General features: G+C 42.4%; 2 protein-coding genes across 3 annotated transcripts; both read left to right on the top strand.

Moving 5' to 3' along the window:
* Nucleotides 1-470: 470 nt before the first annotated feature.
* SARC_01387 lies at nt 471-16,116 on the top strand. 2 transcript variants are annotated; one of them, XM_014304905.1, is made up of 29 exons: nt 471-597; nt 832-952; nt 1,165-1,260; nt 1,394-1,435; nt 1,915-2,064; nt 2,635-2,736; nt 3,039-3,170; nt 3,337-3,494; nt 4,027-4,180; nt 4,365-4,519; nt 4,964-5,102; nt 5,885-5,989; nt 6,297-6,435; nt 7,092-7,221; nt 7,503-7,653; nt 8,309-8,436; nt 8,607-8,741; nt 9,293-9,464; nt 10,262-10,471; nt 10,697-10,815; nt 11,102-11,185; nt 11,596-11,744; nt 12,746-12,858; nt 13,470-13,555; nt 13,783-13,964; nt 14,076-14,206; nt 14,494-14,616; nt 15,124-15,185; nt 15,532-16,116. In XM_014304905.1, the coding sequence occupies exons 1-29, from the start codon at nt 541-543 to the stop codon at nt 15,631-15,633; spliced, it is 3,627 nt and encodes a 1,208-aa protein (XP_014160380.1). In that variant the 5' UTR covers nt 471-540; the 3' UTR covers nt 15,634-16,116. The 2 variants fall into 2 exon arrangements, with proteins under 2 accessions (XP_014160380.1, XP_014160381.1); XM_014304906.1 differs by lacking the exons at nt 14,494-14,616; nt 15,124-15,185; nt 15,532-16,116 and adding an exon at nt 14,401-14,476.
* Nucleotides 16,117-17,853: 1,737 nt separating this feature from the next.
* On the top strand, nt 17,854-21,649 carry SARC_01388 (hypothetical protein). The gene is made up of 4 exons (XM_014304907.1): nt 17,854-18,196; nt 18,691-18,728; nt 19,316-19,559; nt 20,001-21,649. Exons 1-4 carry the CDS (start codon nt 18,058-18,060, stop codon nt 21,209-21,211), a joined length of 1,632 nt encoding a protein of 543 aa, XP_014160382.1. The 5' UTR covers nt 17,854-18,057; the 3' UTR covers nt 21,212-21,649.
* Nucleotides 21,650-22,189: the final 540 nt, after the last annotated feature.

The raw sequence follows: 22,189 nt of genomic DNA on the forward strand, positions 1-22,189 counted from the left end.
TAACTAATCACATACAGTAGTACATAATATACACACTATATATATNTATNTAGTATATATATATATACTATATATATATATATATATATATATATATATAAGCATTTGTATACCCAAACTTGTACGATATATATATATATATATATATGTATTTATGTATATATTCTCATGCATATATACACACACACATATATATATATATATATATATTTACGCTTATATATGTATTTATATATATATATATGTATACATATATATATATGTATATATATTTATATTTATATGTATATATAATATATATTATATAATATATATATGTATATATATATATATATGCTAGAATACACATTGACAAGTTTTATATTCTAAATCCCGGCTCTTGTTAACTTCCTCGCAGGTCTACGTCCATCTTAGTAATCCGCCAATCCTGCACCAACATCCACATCCAATGTGCAGTTAGTGCTGTGTGTATAGCTCTATAACACTAGTTGGATTCAGTTTACCGCATTATCTGTGGACTGCTTCTCCAAACATACAACCATGAAGTTGAGATCGATTCTGTTCGGCGCCGGGCTGACCGCGTTGGTGAACGCACAGGTATGTCGACTGTCCAGTTCGAAGTGTATGCACGTGCGTAATTGGTACCATCATTCGTTCACCACATACACCTTTGTATAAATATCAATAGGTATTCGAGTTTCCGTTGATACGTTTTCATGCACGATTGTGCATGTCTATATCTGGTTCTGGCTTGCCATGAACCATGCCTACTACATCAACTAATCTATGCCACCAATCATATCCCCTTTACTGCTCCATATGCTACGACAGTTCCCAGTGTTTACAACTGACGCTCAGGCTGAGATACCTACAACCACCGCCGTTGTCTTCAACCCGTTTGATACCGTTGCCACAGACGCTGTCACTGATGGTGTCAACCCCTTCGTTTCAAGTATGGCGGTCTATGGGAATCTTTGAGTCGTCTAGGCAACTCGCTCGCTTGCATCCCTATCCCTAGGGTTTTAGGCTAAACCCCTATCCCTAGTATCGTGCCAAGAGTTCAACCCTGGTTCCTAAATGTTCATTGAGCTCGAGCATTTTCTTTTGCTGGCTCAATTCCTATTCCTAAACTTCACATCCGTCTGTTGTATTCACACAATATAGATGCGGTAGTTACGAGTTTAGCGACAGGTTTGGATGGAGTGGTCATCACCATTGTAGTGGACCCACTGAACCCGGACGCCACCTTACTGTCTTCAGGTGTGTTGGCCCAAACCCTGCAACCCTAAGCTTGGCAGTAATTATAGGCAAGCATCCTAGAATGTTTCTAAAATTATAATATTCATACCTACTAGTGCATTTCAATAACGCTCTCAACTTCTGTACTCTCCAGATTTGCTGCCGTCAGAATTACCAGGTTTCGAAATTACAAGAGGTATGTTGGTCTGGCCAGAAACAATACCATGAATCGTCTTGAAGGCCGCGATAACAAACATGTACAGTTAATGGAATACAGAGAAATGGTGATAAATGCATACGCATTTGTTTGCCTATCCGTATATATATATATATATATATGTACATACACATACATATATTGTGATAGAAGGTCCGACTAAGCATGTATTCTCACTTTTCGTCCGAAATACTGAATACACATTGCGCTTGGGGTTGTACACCGATCCTTGTGTTATGCTTAGCTTTGTGTTAGAAGCGACAGCACAATGTCTTTCCTGGCAGCTCTGAACGATCTGTTTTTGCATTAGGCAGAACGCATCATCTGTTGACCATAAAGTACTGCCATATAGTACGACTAAGGCAACCACGACTTCTGTTAACATATAAACACACTCAACGAAAGGCTTCTTTGACCGAATTAACGACAACAATGTATGTTTCTTTTTTCTGTCCTAGGATGCCCGGCGGGAGAGTTTTACGACGAGATTAACGACAGATGCGGTAGCTGTGCTAGGCAACACCCCGGATGTGATCTGTGTACAGCTGATCTGTGTTTCCAGTGCAATCTGCTCAACTACTTAGACTTGACTTCGAATCTATGTATACGTAAGTTTTATATGTACACAAAAAGCTGTGTGGGTATATGAACGTTGTGTACGTCTGTATGAGTCGTAAGTGTATGTGACGTGTACACAAAAGGTGTGTAGGTGTATGTGAGTCATATATTTGTATAATATGTGCACAAAAGCTGTGTAGGTGTATATGAGTCTTATATCTATAGGATATGTAGACAAAAGTTGTGTACGTCTAAGTGTGTCGTCGCACATATACATATGTACGTTGGCCTTGAATGCATAGCTCACATAGCTAGTGCCTCACTACCAGACGACGAGTTAGAGTCTATCCACGGTCGCCCATTGGTCACCATTCCGTTTGTCAAGTCACTGCACCTGTTGCACTGCTTGTTCTTTTATAACTTCCGCTTCACACTGCTCGTCGCTCGATTGCTCACGCTGCTATATTAAACACGTGTTTCCTCGCAGTTGTAAGGTTTTAGGGTTGTTCCCATCACCTGAGCTCTGTAGCTATAGCAACCGCCACTGGTTGTCCAGGGTTTTCACCGATCCCCTAACCCTAATCTCACCCACTGTGACCGTTCACCTCTGTCCACAACAGCGTGTACCGTCTACGGCCCAACGTGTTCCTTCTGCTCATCCACTCAGTGCAACACGTGTGGCAGCTTCAATTACTTCAACGCCACCGAAGGCCTGTGTGCAAGTAAGTCCCACGGCCTACCGATCGGTGTGGTAATAAGATAGTCTCAGTGCTGTAAAAAAGATACGGTTTGTAACGTTTTCAGAGCTATACATTCTGTTTGCAAAATTTCGTGGTCCGTTAAAGTCACTACACGACATGTTTTGGCCAAACGGCACCGTTTAACGTCCAGCCTAAGTTGGTCCCGAACCCAGAATTGGGTTGGTTGTTCTCAGAAACCGTTAACGCTTTGTTCGCCTATAAACCCTCTCGTTATACATTGGAGGTGTCCTAATTGATTGCTGTTTTCTTTTCGTCTTCCACAGCTTGTGAGAAACCGGACAATTGTCCGATTGAAAACGCTATATGCCGCAACTCGACCTATTCGGCTTGTAAGGCCGGTGGGTGTGATCGCGGCTTCTGGAACGATCCCCTCAAACTGTCGAGTGACTGTCAACGTAAGCAAGATATATACACACTCACATACACTCACATATATATATATATATATATATGGGAGTATAGATCTGTGCTAGTTTACTCGCCTTTCAATGGGTGTATCATACGCATACTCGATATGCCTTCTCACACCTACTACTCCTCTACACCCCCTTCACACACTAGCCTGCTCGGACCTCAATCTGGGCGAGGACTGTTCCGAGTGTTGGATTAACCCAGCCAACTCTCGCGGTGAATGTCTCGACTGTGGCATCGGAAACTTCTTTGACATCTCCACAAACTCGTCGCAGCAGTGTGTGTGCCAGTGCGCTACGTGTCCAGAGGTAAGTCAGCAAGGGCCGAGTGGGCTGGACTATAAAGAGTTGGTTGTACTGCTGTAAGGGCTGAAAATGGATATACCTATATTTGTGCGTGCAGAAAACATATGTTGGTATAGCTATATTTGTGCGTGCGAATACCCTATAAGGATATCGCTATATTTGTGTGCGTAAATACTGTATATATATATACCTGTATCCGTGCGTGTATATACTATATATATATTAATATATATTTGTGTGAGTAAATGCGTGTGATGGAATCGGTCAGATTGTCGGTTGACGATTCTGGGGCCACCTCTTTGGTTGCCAGGAGCTTGCCCTTGTTTCTCTCGGAATTATCACACCGAAACAGTAAGGACGAATGTAAAATCCAAACCAACCACACCACAACCCGAATTACCAAGGCCTTTGCACCCCACAGCCCGAAATATCAAGACTATATTCTAAACATTTTACTCTACACCTTTCGCACCCCACAACCCGAATTACCACGGCCTTATTCGATACATTTTATTCTACGTCTTTTGCACCCCAGGCACCCGGATGCAACAACGGGTCGCAGATATGTGGATACACGGAGTCACAATTAGGGACCACAATATTCCAGCGGTTGGAATCGACCTGTCTGGCCGGACAGTGTCAGAAGTTCTTCCTAAATGAACTGAACACCTTCAACAGCACCTGTAACCGTAAGTCTCATGACTGCTGTTAATTGCAGGGGCTGTGTGGGTTGGGGGGGGGGGGGGGTTAGCATCGGTGTTGTGCAAGAATGTTCATGCATTCAAATTTGGTAGCAGACCAATGCTACTTCTATATATATATATATTCTGTCTAATGCCGATTATGTTCACCTTCCTGCCCCGCTCTCTCTAGTCACGCAAGTGCTGCTGGAAACCGATCTGCTACCCAACCAGTTTACGCTGGATGAACTGATTTTGTTCGAAGACAATCTCCAGCGATATTTCTTCCCGCCAGGCACAGCCGCCAATACGCGCGCAACGTATCCGTACGACTGCTATCCGGTCAAGGTACTATTTATATGACTTTGGGTGAAGGAAACACTCATATATCTATTACTAGTATGGTGGTGTTTTCTGGTCAACGTACCATTTATATGACTATGACTAAAGAAAACACTCATATATCTAATACATGTATAGTTTTGGTTTCCTGTCAAGTTTGTATTCATGTACCTATCACTGGTACGACTGCGATACTCGTTTTGGTTTTTCTTCCTGGAACAATGTATGTCTAACAAGCACTAAATTTGGGTTGCTGTGAGCTAATCTTCAAAATGGAGGTCTCTCTGAGTACGCACACATACATATCCCACTTCACACGTCTCATAGCACAACCCACTTTGCATGCCCCATAATCTACACAAGACACACTCTCCAACGTACATACACACATATATATCCCACTTCACACGAACACTCTCCCTGCGTAATCTCGGCATCCACCTACCACAGATTGCACCAGATCCGATGCGTGACAACCACCTGGACATAGCTATCACGTGTGGCAACGTAGCCAATCTACAAGCCATTGTCAACAACCTCACGGCCAGCATTGTCAGCGATCCCTTTGCGATGCCTATGTGTATGATAGGTACGTACGCAAACACTGCCTCACAGTAAAATTTAATGTATGTATATAATATAAATGTAATATATATATATATAAATGTTCATACATACAATTCGAAATACCTGACCACCGCGTGCATCACGTATCATGATCACAGCTTTCCATCCCGTATATGTCAGTGTGTTTGTACTGGGCGCTGTCCTGATATAGTGTCCTCTCCATTTAAGTTACTACCACTCTATTCGTGCTATATCTAGCGCATTGAGAGAACATTGCTTATATATTTGTATATGGCATACCTTGCATCAGTGTGTTTGTAATGAGTACTCTCTTGATTAACGTTCCTCCACTTAATTTCCGCAGCGTAGCATTGTATTGTCCACCGCCTATGCAGATCACAAAACCCAAACCACCAAAACGTTTCATTTAATTGTTATACGGTCATGGTTTAGTGTGCACACAATTCGGAGCTTTGCATCTCATAAGCCTATGGCTTGCCCAGGGATTTTTTTTAATGAGAGCCCCACGCACCTTAGTGATCGTAAATAGGAGTCCCGTCTCCGATTATCCCGACTTTTGAGTCGGTCTCATGTTGGGTTTTACTTTTTCGGCTTTTAGCCTTTTGATCCTTCTATATATAGATATGTATATATATATATATATATGTATATATACTCCTTCGGCTTTTAGGTCAGTCCCTCGTCCACTCGAGTATTTAGTCATAAAATTGTTCAGTGTTATTTCTTGATTTTCTAATGTATACGTATCTTTGCTTTGCCTCCCATTACATTTACATTTGGCAGAGTGCTTCTATTCGGTACAATTACCGTCACAGTATAGGCCGTATGGTTTCTATGAGCGACGGCTGTGCTTCAATTGTGATCCGATCGCCAACTGCGAATACCCTGGTAAGTGCCAATCCTGATTTTGAAACAAAACAACAATATTTTCCAAAATGCAAAATATAAATATATGAGGAAGGGTCTATAATCGGCAAGCCCTTTTGTTTTAGTTTGTGTATGGGGAGCGAAGAAGGAGGAGTGGGAGGCAGAAAAGCTCTATGAGCTCAATTCTTGTAGCAGGTTTAGTTCATGCGCTTTGATGTCCGATAAATACAAAGTACAGTGGTATTAGTATGAAAAGTAATGGTCAATGAGATGTTTGGCTGATCAGTGACCTGTGCCCATTCATCCGCATGTGCTGTTGCTGCATTAGGCTATTGCGATGGAGACCGTCGGCGGTCCAGTTGTGATCAATGCGAAGGTTCGTATTACAAACAGATTGAGTGGCCGCCATATGCCGATCGATGTTTAGAATGCACTCGAGCCGAAGGTTGTTCCTTGGAGAATACCAGGTATGTATGTATGTCTGTGCCAAGACTGCGTCATAGTTAACACCGGGTGTGTATGCATGTCTGTGCTACGGCTGGTCCATAGTTAATATCAGGTATATATGTATGTCTGTGCCAAGGCTGTTTTATAGTTAATATCAGGTATATATACATATCTATGCCAAGGCTGTTTCATAACTAATATCAGGTATGCACGTTTTTCCGTACGTGTCAATGGGTATGGATAAGAGTGCATACATGTTAATAAGTGTCCTCGAGCTTTTGGTGTCCTGGCCCCGGTAGAGTGGTCGTCGAAGTAGACCCCGGTATCAGGCACGGTCCCAATTTACACTAACAGGTGCACAAAACGGGACAACTAATGAATACGCAAAAGGGACGCCATAGTACATACCGTCCGCCGCATAGACTGGCGTCCCTTTTGTCCAAACCTATCGGTGAGATACACAAACGGGGCAAGCTGTACCTTCATGGCACAGGGACCCGCAACCCAAAGCTACAACCCTCCGTGTTATAATCCTCTTTTCTAGCTTACTCACTCCAGCAATCAGTATGCATGGAACGGCAATCAGAACGGATTTCAGAAAAACGTTGCGATCCAGGAACGTTCTCTAAGTATATCTCATATGTTTAATCGAGTCTTTCTCCATTTGCGTTAACAGATGTGTGAACGACACAGTCAGCTTCTGCTTAACGGGGTTTTGCAACGATGGGTTTTATCAGGACAATTCTGTGGCCCAGCTGACCATTGGACAGGCCGGAGTGGGACGGGGAATCGAACAAGTTGGAATTGTATGTGTAGATATAGATTTGTACCAATATTGTGCACCTGTGCTCTAAAAGACACTTAAAACCCTGAACCCTAAATAGCGCTATGCCCTGACACTCACCGCACTTACCGGTTGGTGGTGTTGATTATTCATCCCCTGGGTCCTTTCTATCTAACCCCTCTCGTCTATACATACCCTGCACCCTCGCAGTACACCCACTGTATCTATCTACCTATCTCCCGTGCTTGTCTGCTCTACACCATGAACCATCTCCGGAAACTCACTGCATCTATCTATCTACAGTGCATCGACTGTCCCGATCAACCCGGGTGCAGGCCTGGCAACACCAAGTGCAATGACCTGACAGCCGGAGCCACACAGACACTCCTCTGCGCCACGGGCGAGTGCGAGAAAGACCTCGGCTACTACAACAACGAAACAAGCTGCGCTGGCGGTAGGTGGTACATGGGGTGTGAGGTAGAGCAGGGTACACGTGGGATGGGCATGTGTGTGGATGTAGTGGGATAGAGGAGATGATCAGAGGGTGAGTGTATGTAGTTGATGGGTGAGTGTATGTATGTAGTGTGATAAACGTGTGTATGTAGGTAGTGTGTATTAGTCATACGAGAATGATGAGATGAGGTGTGGGTTTAAGGTCTAGGGCTTTGTTCTTGGGTGCAGTATTCGTATTGGAGTTGGATGTACGTGGTCGATTTTGTGTGCTGTGGGGTTCAGCCAGGTGAGAAAAGTCTGCTTGTTGAATGGAATGAGGGATGGGTTGGTGTCCAATATATATATATATATAATGTGCGTCGGGGTTCTGGGCTATGCAACAATGTGCTCGATTTATACATGTCTTAGCTCATACCAGCATAGTTACAGTACAGCATCGAAGCCCCATGCTAATCTACAATGGCGTACACCCAGGCTTCATCCGTGCAGACCCAAATGGAGTGTGTGTGTATCTCCCCGTGCATATCCTGCATTGCTACCATTCTCACACCAGAGGCGTACATAGTCAATAGTAGTACAGAACGGCACGCATGGTCTGTAGGTATTGCGCATGTGCCTGAACTCAGCCCGCCTAAACGTTTTGAATTCCTCTACAGACTATTCGGCGTGTAAGTTGGCGGATATGACGTATGAGCTGTGCTTCCCCGAAGAAGATTACGATGACGAATTTGAGTACTACTTCTTGCAAGAATTGGCGGATTTCGGCGCCCTAGTCGGCGTTCCGGTAAGTTCTTAGCACACCTTTTCAACACACATATATATAATACTTAACCATATATATATATATATATACATATACACATATATATGTATATGTATCTGTATATATACATATATATATATATCGTTAACATGTTGAGATATGTATCGAATCTCTACTCTATTTGTATGTAGGGGGTCCAACCGTATGAGTATCCTTGGCCCTTCTATGTACTTGGCATCAGAACCAACGAGACCTCCGGCAATGTCTTGGTGGATGTGAACTTCACAACCGACGCAGCAGCCTCGTCAATGATTACCAATACATTGGTAAGTCTCCCACATGCATGTATAAACGTGTTTGGATGTTTGTGTTACGTATGGACTGATCCGGCATCACTCAGCCCTTAGCGTTGCATGTTGTCCTTATCTTATAGTCCGTCCGTATATCTACATCTATCGATGCGAGTGTTGTTTTATGAGTACGTACTTACTAAGTACGATAGTTCCTTCAACGACTGCCTTTGTATAGGCGTGGAATTAGCACAAAGTCTCATAAGTGACCGGTATGAAGACCCTCTCGGGTGACCTATTGGCTTCGTACGGAATGTTCAGTTGTGCTTCTTTGGCGTATGGTCACTCTTATGTGATTCCATGCAGGTGACTGACTAAGGGCAGTTTAGGGTTTATCGTTCTGTTTTTTGATATGTTTGCATGTCTCAGGAAGCCTCTGGGGGTTTAGTTGTTGCATGCTTTTACCCCGATGATTTATCTCTCCAATCTTCTTCTCCATCATACAAAGGTCACATAGTTTCGAATACTAACCACACCCATTCGTTCCTAAACCCAAACCCCAAACCATACCCAAATTTCTCTGCCAGGCGGCGGCTTTGGGCGATGCAAACGTAAACGGAAACATCCGCGCACAGACGGATCAGTTGGCCGAGCTAGGAGTGCAGTGTGTAGTGCGTCTGTTAAACGCCAACTCCACACTTCTAACCGGACAGTCCAACTACCAGGGGCGCGAAATCCAGTCCCGTCCTATTTGTCTGCGTATGTTATTGGGTTTTAGGGGTTTGTAACCCAACCCCTGGGTGTGTTGGGGTTGCCTGTCGCCTGCAGATGAACGCATACGTATATAGTTCAGTAGTTTTGAAGAAGTCGGATATTTGTGTGCGTTTATGCAGAATTCTATCGTAAAGCAGATGGACACTCCAGGATACGACACACACGAGTGACACAATTCATAGTAGTTCTGAGCGCTTTGAGTTTACATGTACGACTATATAGATATGGATATAACGTATGCACATACATCTGTTCTTGGTGTAGCTCTAATCTTAACACTTCGAGGTAGAAGTCTCGCATCAAGGACTCTAATATCAAAAATCCTAATCTATAAAGTTTACATACATACGTACATTCATTGAATATGTGATTCCGTACACATCCTCTTTCAGACACTCCTCACACCTTCGTCGTTTATGTGCGTCAAACCCATACGCCACTCTAGAGAGCGTATGACCACGCGTTAGTTTCACACACATGTCCTATTTATATATATATACAACACACCTATATCATAAACATATTTATGCTTCACTCACAAATGCCACATATATATATTGTATTATATATATATACGTATACATATATATATATATACGTATACATATATATATATATATATACGTATACATATATATATATATATATACGTATACATATATATATATATATATACGTATACATATATATATATATTTCACACATGTCATATTTATATATATATACATAACTCACAAATTATACATATCTTAACATGTCGTTGTCTGTTCTCCCGAACCCAGAATGCCACACCATCGATAACTGTATCGTCGAGCCCGAGTGCCCCAACTGTCCCATCCGCTCGAGGTGCCCTACGTGTCAACAAGGATACTACAATAATCGCTCTACATCTGTGTTTACGCCTGACACGTGTGAGAAGTGTATAGATGCGCGTAACTGTACTGATGGCTACACCACCTGCGTCAGTAGTAACTCACCCGAGTGCTTGGCTGGTATGTGAGTGGGTTGGATGGATCCCTTTACATCACACATCGGATGGGCTGATGTGTTTGTGCGTGCATGCACACCCGCTCGTGGTCGTGTTGGGTTGGACAGATGTGTATAGCGTTGGTGACAAGAGCTGGTCGCAGTATGAAAAGAATCAGAGAAGCTACCCGAATAATTCCAAATTTTTCTGAATTCTCGCCTAATCTTGCTGAAATTTGGCTCCAAATCAGGTCGTTGTGAATCTGGTTACTGGAACAACCCTGGCCCGCCTCCACTTGACTGTGGATTCCAGGACGCTTACAAATGCTGGAGTGAGAAAGCCATTATCGAATTAGCTCAGAATTCATCTGTAAGTCACATGTCTCCTGCCTAATCCGCATGTCATATATCTGCACCAGTTGTGTTTCTTATGTACTTTTCTTATTCCCTTGGTCCCAATTTTGACTGTTCGCTGTCAAATTTGGGCCCAACCCCAAAACAATCGGGAAGCACTCTGTACCCCTGTTATTCCACGTTTAGTTCTGAATCAGGTCAGCAGTGAAATACGTTCAAATCCTGGATGTCCACGGGTTTTAGGGTTTTCGTGCTATTTTTTTACCCTGGTTTCACTGTCGCTTATACACCCCTACGTACAGCAAGTGTCATCGGACTATTCGCTGTGGTGGATCGCTGAGTATGGCATTGACTTTGTGCGGCCGTTCTACTACTGTCCGTTCCAGGTGAGTGCGTCTGACGACCTAACCTCCCGTGCATACTTCCATGTAAAACATGTGCACCTCAATACATATATAAATCACAGTATATGGATCGGCCATTCATATTCATGTCCACAGTCACAGTACACAGTCGGTGCACGCATTCGGATGGTATAACTACTGACGAACAACGAGTGCGTGCCTATTTGGGTGTGAATGATATAAGCTACCCATATCCTGTACGCACGTGTATGTCCCCTCAACTACCTAAACCCCCTCCCCTCCCCCGCGCGCAACAATTAATCTCGAGATTTCTTTAGGGGTTCAAGGTTTTTTATTCTGCTGGCTAGCTCCTACTATGGTTTCAGGGTATTTATTTATTCCGCTGTGTACTTATTTTAGCAACTCCTACTATTCCCGCGTACATAAATCAGGGTAACTGTGAGGTAGCGCTCTGGAATGTGGAAGAGGAGAAGCATGCAGGCTATATAACTGTGCCCAGTGAACAGGTGGCGTACTGGAACTACTGGCTGCCCGGATGGTCTGAGAATATCACCGATTTTCAGTACTGGAGACCTACAGAGTATGTGTGTGGTTGTACTTAGTGCTACTTGTGGATAGGTATATACAAGGTGCATGCCTACGCGCATAGGGCAAATAAGTCTATAATTTATCATGTCTATATATAGTCATCTATCATAAGTCTATATAAAGTCATCTATCATATAAGTCTATAAATAGTCATCTAGTATATAAATTCGTATATAGTCATCTATCATAAGTCTATATAAAGTCATCTATCATATAAGTCTATAAATAGTCATCTAGTATATAAATTCGTATATAGTCATCTAGCACATAAGTCTATATATAGTCATCTAGTATATAAATGCATATATTGTCATCTATCATAGAAGTCTATATATAGTCATCTAGCATATGTCTATTTATAGTCATCTAGCATATGTCTATTTATAGTCATCTAGCATATGTCTATTTATAGTCATCTAGTATATAAATACATATTATTGTCGACTGTCTGGTAGATGTCAAAACAACACCAACTTCCGATACTAAAGGCCTACAGATTCAATTTATGTGTAGGTATATGCTGTAAGGTGAAAGTACATGAAGACAGGGCACATGCACTCATATATGTGTGAGAACACAGAAAAATAGTGTACATTAAGCAACGAGTTTGGAAGATCTTCCATCCTGTCATGTACGCCTCAGCTGATCCATATTGTCATAAATCCACACAGAAACCAGAATGCTCATACCTTGGCAGTTCCGTCTTATAGTCGGGCGTGACACTTAATTGTTGTAATATCCTTTCTCCATACTTACGATGTTCAGCTTCAGCTATCACAACGTATTACCTGCATATTACATGTCTGCTTGCACTGCATGGAGTTTCTTCTCAATTCTCTGGTTACAAAGTACCTACCTACTTATAAGAACCTTACCGTATTATATAGCTTCTCTCTTTATTACACATTCATCTACATATATTGTGCCTCTCTGGTTATAAAGTACTTACATACTAATAAATATACTTACCTACTTATAACCTCTCTGCCACAGCCGTGATCAAATCAAGTACTACCAGGACAACTACGAGACTCTGATTAGAATCTACGGTAACTCCTTCGGCCAGTGCATGCACACTGAACCCACATGGGCATCGCCATGTAAACGTATGTATTTATTAGTTTGTTGTGATATCTGCGAGAATGTCCAGTTCTTGTTGTTTGAGACGCGCAAACGTACGTGTTTTGAAAAAATGTATATATATATAATAGTTTGCTTTGATATATTTGGGATGTGCAAACGTATGTCTTACAAGTCCCAATTGGATCTATGCTAATTTGTTGTGATATCTGTAGAACTGTTGTGTCCGTGTTGTTTGGGCAGTGTAAATGTATGTCGTAACGTCTTTGGGTTTGGGGTTGTTCATATGTACGCTATCCAGCGATACTGATTTGTGCGTATACACAGTTGGGCCGGGTGAATGTATGTTGCTGTAGTCACCGAATGCTCATGTGTTTATGTGATATGGATATGGAATAGGGTTTTGCGGGATTTCTAGGCCGCACGCCCCACATGTCCTAGATTTGTTTGCCTTGTGTTCAGCTGGTTCCTGCATATTTTCTGGACCGGGTATGTTTTAAAGTTTTAGGGTTTTAGGGTCATGCATAACATCTGGACCGGGTATAATTGGTCTTGCACTGGCCATCCACACTCACGATCGCTTTAGTATACCTACTCACACTGCTTAACTTTATACTACAACTGACATGCCATATAGGCTGGACGGAATGTGACGCTTTCACTGAATTCCCACTCAACGCGCCGACGAACATTGAGGACCGCATTTGCTTAAACTGTCGCCAGGTGAATTGGGTCTTGTATTATGTGCACTTTGATAAATTATTGTTCTGTTTCAAATCTCATTGGAAAGTGTAGAACCAATTACTTCCTGGTTCGCTTCGTATTTCATTCATATATATATATATATATATGTGTGTGTGTCTTTGTCTTTGTCTTTGTCTTTGTCTTTGTAGCCTTCCTGGTCTACTTCGTATTCATACCTTCTTGATTCGCTTCCGTACCAACTATAGGCTAATGAGACTATGTGTGGCTCACCGGACCGGTCAGTATATGCGGGTTGCCTGGATTACTACTGGGATGGCACCCAGTGCACACATTGCAGCAATGCAGGCGCAGACTCCTGCGGGTGCGGCCTTGGGGCAATTACTGACCCTGACGCATGTGGTACACAAGGATCTGAGAGTTCTGTCAGGTATGTTCCATGCTATCTATATATATATATATATATATATATATGAATACATGTCACTTGATTTTATATGTGCTAACCTACCACTAAAACACAATCGTTTTTACGCTGCAGTTGTTTCAATTGGTACTTCAACACGGACCTCGGTACCAAGCCTTATCTGGACTATGTAGACGATGGCAACTCAACCGTTAACAACACTGAGATTATTCAAGACGGCTTCTGTTGTCGTTGCGAGCCAGTGGGTACGTGTTTTGGCTACATAAAAATTACTTTTTGCAGATATCTTGCTTTGTATCCCTGATCACACATGTTTTTGCATCTCAGAAGTAAACCTGCAACAGATGTATTTGTTTGAATCTAATAGCACCCATCGGTCGATTGACCCATACTAGACTTTTTCTCGCATTTACTTATTTGTTCACGTCGTCATATCAAGTCCCTTGCACTCGCAACCCGTGTGAGTAGCGCTGGGGTTGCTTTTAACCTCACCGCTCAGTCAGCATTTCATCCACGCCGCTTCTACGTACAGACTATTGCCAACCGGGCATGAGTGTGTGTGTCAGTGCTACGAGTAAAGGATGTCTGTCTGGATTCTGCACTGAGTCCAATGTCGAGACCAGCAGCTCAGAATGGCCTGGGGTGCAGTGTTCAAGTAAGTACTCGCGTGTGTAGAGATGTCTACATGAGTTTTGTGTAGAAATGTCTACATGAGTTTTGTGTAGAAATGTCTACATGAGTTTTGTGTAGAAATGTCTACATGAGTTTTGTGTAGAAATGTCTACATGAGTTTTGGGTAGAGATGTCTGCCTGAGATATATATTATTTATATATATATATATATACATGTTTTGGATGAGCACTCACACATTGCACACACAGGGTATTCCGCCTTAGTTTATATGTGTTTACCATTTATGGCATGTTTATCCTACCGGTGCTCGTATTGTACGCCTTAATTCTTACAAAATCACACCGGGTTCCCAGGATAATCGCTATCCATGGTACAATTCCATACAGTGTGATCTAGTCCAGAAATTCACTCCTCGGCTCTGAAATAAGACTGCGATTTGGCCCGGATCTTAATAGTTGTAATCGTGACTAATTCGCGCCGCAGAGGTTTCACACTAGCTTATTCCGTCTCTGTCTTCTCCTTCAACAGATCAAAACTGCGAGGACGCAGGAGTTGTCTGTGCCAACGATCAAGAATATACCCCATACCAGGTTTGGTTTCACTTACTGCTTTCTACGCACTAGATCGATAAGCAAAGATATCAAAACAATGTACAAGTGTATGTGTATAAATGTACAAGTGCACGTGTATGAATGTATAAATGTATGTGTATGAATGTGCAAGGGGGGGGGTTTAAGTGTACGTGTATAAATGTACTGTGGAATAACTTCTAGTCTGTATACTCAGTGCGGCCATTGATGCAGTAAAGCAACGCTAGAATCTCTACCGTCTGGAGTGGCACATCGGCAACAGTAAGCGTATAAAAACTAGCATAGTCATACTGGCATTTTGTGTGCGAACACTACTCAAAAGTGCGCCTTCATTTCCTTTCACCAGGTCATCTATACCTTCGCGGATTCAGAGTCGGGTGCATGTTGCATTGATCAGCCCGTGCTCACCCCAGCACCAACTCCTCTCTCGTATGGAACAGCAGTTTAAACGTGCAATACACCATTGAGGTTATATCTATATACGTATATATATATATATATATATTACTAGCAGCGAGGCTCTTGTGGTGCGTCGTGGGAAACGGTACAGCATACGTCGTACGTGGAAAGTGAAAGTGAAATATTCAGTGGTCGACACTGATCATCGGCCGATGTCCCTGACGAAAGCTATGGGTTTCACCATTTTGTTAACACTGAAATAATGTCAGCACTCTTTAGCTTCGCTGCTCAAAGGCAGTGAGAAAGCTTGCGTCTGTTTGGATGGCGCGCAGAATAACAATATGAAGTATAGAAGTATATGAAACTATATATGGTCGGGAAATGACAGGACACAAATGAAGTGCCTAAGACCGTGGCCAATACAAATGGACAGGATTGTCCGGAGAAAGCCAACGTTTTTGCAGAGCAAGTAATGATACGAGAAATACTGAAGTGAAAACAACAATTTTGAATAAATATGAATTTGTAACGATAACGGGGTATATGAAACCGTGGCTTAAGTTTAAGGTTTTTCATCACAGCGAATGTATTCATACAAGTGCACCATTCTTTTATAAAATTGACTTGCTACCTGATACCACTACTATCCGTTTTTAGAAAATTGAACGTCTATGAAGTCGCTCCAGGAGGGTCACCAGCATGACTCAATCATCTAATAGGCGGCCCTAGTAGAACGCTCGGCGAGTTCAATGCTCAGACAGGCATTGTCGTACTAAATAATAACTTTATAGATGTTAAGTTGTTTTGTACATAGTCTTTCCGGGCCTGCTTTCCTTTTGTAAAACACCACACAACCAAGCGCTGTAGAAGCAAAATATAACGTATGCCCTAGCTTCAATAGGTGTGTGTAGCCCAGAATATGTCGTTACCACGATGTGAAGAGGCACAGGTACGCGAAGTACACATAGCCATGAAGGACGAAAACACAGTCGATAGATTAATCATAATATTCAACTTACATGGTCACATCGTCGGTATGGTTGCGTTGTCTTATCATATCACATCGATTTCCAACTCCACTCGTAAACGCTTCGTACGCTAGAAGTAAAAGTATACCAACAATCTGGGGGGTATAAATTGTTTACAACCTTAGCCTTGTCTATTTAGAAATGTATGTTTTTAATACAACAACATAAAAAAATACATATTGGATTTTTCCGTAGCGTAGATTTATGTAAAATATACTTATTTATTAGTAAATATTGTAAATACGTAAATACATAGTACATATTATGTACTAAAAAATAGTGTTATTCTGTTTTTAAAAAAGGCCTCTTGGTATTTAGCATATTGGTATTTACATAAATATATGTTATTTTGTGTACATTTTGTGAACAAATATAAGAACAAAACAAAACTATACAGTAAAACGTTTAAAACGTTAATAAATATTATAGCCTTCTGTGTTTCAGTTTAGAAGAAGGCTATGCTTCTCAAAATTAAAAATGTAAAAAATGTATATTGTTCTATTTTCAAGGCTATGAAAAAATAGAATGCGTTTCTATTTTGTAGGTTGTTTGTTAAAAAAAACATACCGTTTATTCTATTTCTAATATTTACACAAGAGTAGTAGTATATTTTTACTTTCAGGCTGGACCTAGATCTTCAACTTATCTACTAGCGGTAAATATTGTTCTTATTTTCGTTGGAGCAGTTCGTCTTTCATCTACATACGTTAAACCTTTGTTCAACGTTTTAAACTGCACGTGTGGGGCCACTGGTGGGTGCCGAATCCGATGACGACGTTTGGATGTTTTGAAAGAAACTGTAAAACAAAACAAAAACTAAATAAACGGCTCACAATTTCACACCCACAGTCACAAGTAAACTTCGAGCCGCATAGTTTATTTATAGAAATAAAGAGACAACCCAAATTATATATAAAATGATGACCGAAATCCATAAAATCTTTCCTGGAGACGCGGTTTACACTGACCGTTTATCCAATGATTGTGAAGTGGTTTTGATTTTACGCCAATAGAATGATATAAGTTATACAGTTCAATATGCACCAATCACAATTGGATCTAACAATAGCCAAAATGTTACTTGGTAGAAATCTGCTTCTACACTTTTTAGTAGATCCGAGTGAACCGTTCCCAATTCGACGACATTATTAGGCGTTTAGACACGCCTATTTGGAAATGCTTCTCATAGCTTATGTCAGTGTGCTCGATGCGAGTGCTACAGTTCATATACGAGTGATATGGAAGGTTACACACTCACAGTTGAGGCAACTAGATAGGAAACGCCTACTTCTACACTCTAGGTCTGTGTTTGAAGATCACATTCGCATCAGCAACGTAGTTTTTGCTTCTCATAAATTTCACTGGTGTACTATAGTCTTCTGAGGGCATATCGATAGCTTGATTCACTCTTTTATCTCCAAGTATTACGTGAAATAGTATCCAAAATGCAAAGTAGTATACTTTTGTGCCTGGCGGCCCTTTCTGGCTGTGCTAATGCACAATATGTACTGCAAGCGCTCTATCTCAACTTCATGGATACCACTGTTCAAGAAACCAATGGACTGTGTGTTTCGGGTCAACAAAGTAAGTATTTGTGCCTGCGACTATTCAGATATATTCTTTGCGATATAAGTGTCGACAATGAAGCCACTGTGCACTTTAACGAAGAGATTAGATGTTTGTCAACGTATGTCTGCTTACGTCTATATCTCATCCAGCCTTGGCACTGAGATTGGTGCATGCGTTTATATGTCTTCAATTCTGGGTGACAGATTGAATGAAGTTCAGTTATGTCTGTGGCTGTATCTATCTTCGACTCATTTCTAAGTCTCGCTAGGATCAGGTTCGACCATTCGCACTGTATGAAACGACGCATACTGGGCATCCTGTGGCCAAGTAGTTTGCTACCTGCACGTTCGTAGGTGTATTTTTATTTATAGACTCACACAAATCATGGCTACATGGCCATCCCGCCGTTAGTTTTGTCGATTATACAACTTACCTTGCGCAGTTTAGTAAAGTACACCATAAAGTTATATTCAATTGCTAAATACGATTCTGTCTCCCTCCTCTCACAGGTAGCAATCAAATTCTATACACCACCTGCGGCAGCTTTGTAAGTTACTTGTCAAGTTTCACGTTCAGCTTGGTCGTGTTTTTATCTATTTCAGATCGTGGCTTTTCTTCTTTAGAGTTTGTGATGGCCTGTTCGCCTGTGTTCATCGGTTGGTTGCTAAGTCAGAAAGATCTTGACTCGAAAGGATATATTACAATGTTTTCCGTGTGTTTTGTCATCGCGCTAAATGGTTCTCGCGTAGTTAGTGTTATTACATGCAAAGTTGTATGTGCACGCACATTTATACATGTACGTATAAATGCATTTTAGAAAACAATACAGGCAAACTCAATACATATGTCAGAGTAGCATCTCCTCGGATACATGTTCATTTTTAGTTATACAAATTTCTTCTCGCTTGACTGATGCTACATTGACGCAAAAATGTCGGGAGTCGTCTCAGCACAATTGCTGATGTGTGTTCTGGCTTCAATATACGTTGTGGCAACAAGAATTTTCGTGATATGCGTGTACTTCATTGCCTGCATTCTGCATGCCTATATCATCAAGCAGTGTTTTGACATAGAAATGTGTATAAACCTTTTACCTACTGTTTTGTTCTCTCTCTCTCCCGAAACCCGAAACAGGCCTCGGATTATAACTACGCGGAATTTAGTTTTGGACAAGCGCTGCTAGTCAGTCGAGTCGAGGGGTCGTGTCTCACTTTTCCAACGAGTATTGAGCCTGACAATATCACGGACCCGAACGCGATGATTCTGGCACCGTGTTCGATCACCAATACCTTGCAGCGCTTCGGTTACAATAGTGCCTTGACACCTGTCACTAACCCGGCGTCGTTTCCACAGCTAGTGAGCTCGGCCTATTTCATTAGTAAGTTGGTGTGAATTATGTCTTGGTATCTTGGCACTTGTCCGTCAGTGAGTGAGTTCGAATACGTACCTCGGCTCTTGTTCCTAATCGAGTGTCTTACCTACCGGGATTTGTGTAGCATGTGTGAAAAAGCGCTGGGGGAGTCCCAATAAGTATTTAAAACAATCTGGTTCATCGATGGAGCAGCTTGCACGTGCGCACGCACACTATTATTCTCGATCACAAGGAACCTGCCCATCTCAGATTTCACGAACACGTGATTTTATACCAATATCGCTTATTTTTCGGATGAAAGTATACTTCAGTATCACATACTACCCCCCCCCCCCCCCGCCCAATTGACCGGTAGCTTTGTACGACCTTTGCACTGGTAGACCTCCGTCCCGTACTACCTGAACTCCGATAATAACAATACATCCCTATGTTGCACCCTTTCTGCAGATGGAATACTCACACCAGTTTGCGTCCGCCCGTGTCTCGCGACAACGACTCGCACATGTGCGTACAGCGCCGCCTACATCGTAACCAATGGTCTGGGCCAGTGCAGTTTCTCGCAGGGTTCCACCCCCATCAACTCGGCTATTACCGCGGTCAATAACGGTATCATACCGGGATTTGGTACCACCACCTCTACCACGAGTTACCTGGCCACGGTGGTCACGGGGACTGTCGCGCCGAGTACCAATTTTATCGTCGACGTGTCGACGCTATTCGTGGCCACAACCACTCAATTCGGCGGGGCCGTGTTCGTCACCTCCACATCTACTAATCAGCAGGTGTTTACCGAGGCCACGGCAACTACCGATGATTTCACGGAGACGCAAACGGTCTCTGCGATTGTCTTTGAGAACACCACCTTGTTCTTTGCCAACGGTGTACAGACCACGCCCGTGGAAGGAGGAGGTCCCTTTGCTACGGGTGTGTTTCCTACCACAGACGTGGTTAACCCATTCCCTGTCGTCACGACCACGTCTCAGTTTAATCCCTTTGGCCCTGTGGCCACCACCACATCAGCGTTCAATCCGTTTGCGACTGCCACCAGTGCGTTCAACCCATTCGCCACCACATCGATGTTCAATCCGTTTGCTACGAGCTCGGTGTTCAATCCGTTTGCTACGAGCTCGGTGTTCAATCCGTTCGCACGCAGTAGACCCACACCCGCGCCTCAGCCGAGCATGAACACCGACGCCGCCGACGGGGGTGTAGGTGTGTTTTATAAACAGGCCAATGAGATGATGCGTCAGGAGGAGATGGAGCGCAACCGCTTTGTGGAGGCAGAGGACGACATGGCGTATCCTGAGGAGAATGCCTACCCGGAGAGCTCGGCTGAGGCAGTGAATACATCACATGAGAGCCAGTTCGCCGGAACTACGACTGGGCTTAGTACCAGCGCTATTGTGGCCATTTTGGTTTCGAGTTCGGTGCTGTTGTTGCTGTGCGTTTGCTCTATGGCGGCCATTGGATACAACTGGTACCAGAAGCGTAAGAATCGTGCGAACAAGAGTGTGGGTGATTGGGATGGTGAAAGTGTCACGTCAGATATCGAGACTGTAAGTATGCCACCTTCGGCTATGTACAGCAGCAAGAAGGGCAGTTTGTCCGTCAACGATGGAGAAAGCGACCTGACGATTCCCGGGAGTTTTGTGGTTTGAGGTGTATATATATATGTATATATATATACTCGTACAAAAGTTATCGCTTGTATGTGTACGCATGTATATATACAGGACAATACTAAGCTGGGTGGAGGGGTTCAATGGAGCCCATGATTGTATCAGAGTTCCCCCATTTTAAGCAAGCGGAGATTTGTATCGGGAGAGATAGTGTATCGTTATCTTGCAGAGCTATATTGTCACGAGGTGGGGATATCACCACATGTGCATCAGAAGCTGGATACCGATTGATTCGATACCGAAAGTAAAGTAAGACAGATGGAGGAAAATTAGGGGAGATATAAATGTATGCGACCGCGAAATATGCTTGTGTCGCATATATGAGCTGCCGGTTGTACTTAGGGTAGCAATCCAACATTGTAATCAGGTTGGCCTTCGAATAATTAAAAGTGTACTATAGTTTTTATTGTATTTAAGGCAATAGTATCTAAGAAAATTTACAACACCACCGTGTGCCCATTGGTATTAGACTACACGTATTGAAAGCACAGATGTAGTTGCAAACGGATGTAAACAGGATACTTGCTTTTTGAACTTGTTTGAATCAAAATGTAGCAAGTGCCATTGAAGGTGACTACCGACAACGATGGGATACGTGTGCTTGCACCCACATGGCACACTCAAAAGCTGCCATGTTTATGTGAAAACTACGGGCTTCATTGAAACTGCCCATCACCAGCTGAGGATAGACGAGGCAGCACCACATGATAGTTACATTCTGATTGTAATGGATTTTATTTGAAATTGTAAACGTTCAACACTGAGTAAGGCATTGTACATTGTGTACTAGAATAGGTAAACATTTCGTTACTTCTGCGTGCATTCGATTCTGCGTATTCAATCACTTGAGTTCGTTTAAAAAATAGTACGCACTTTGTCCTACATATATATTTATATATATATATATATAAACATAATCATGTATATACTCATAAATATATGTGTATGTATATATAT

The sequence above is a fragment of the Sphaeroforma arctica genome (genome assembly GCF_001186125.1).
Source record: "Sphaeroforma arctica JP610 unplaced genomic scaffold supercont1.54, whole genome shotgun sequence".
NCBI classification, from domain to species: Eukaryota; class Ichthyosporea; order Ichthyophonida; genus Sphaeroforma; species Sphaeroforma arctica.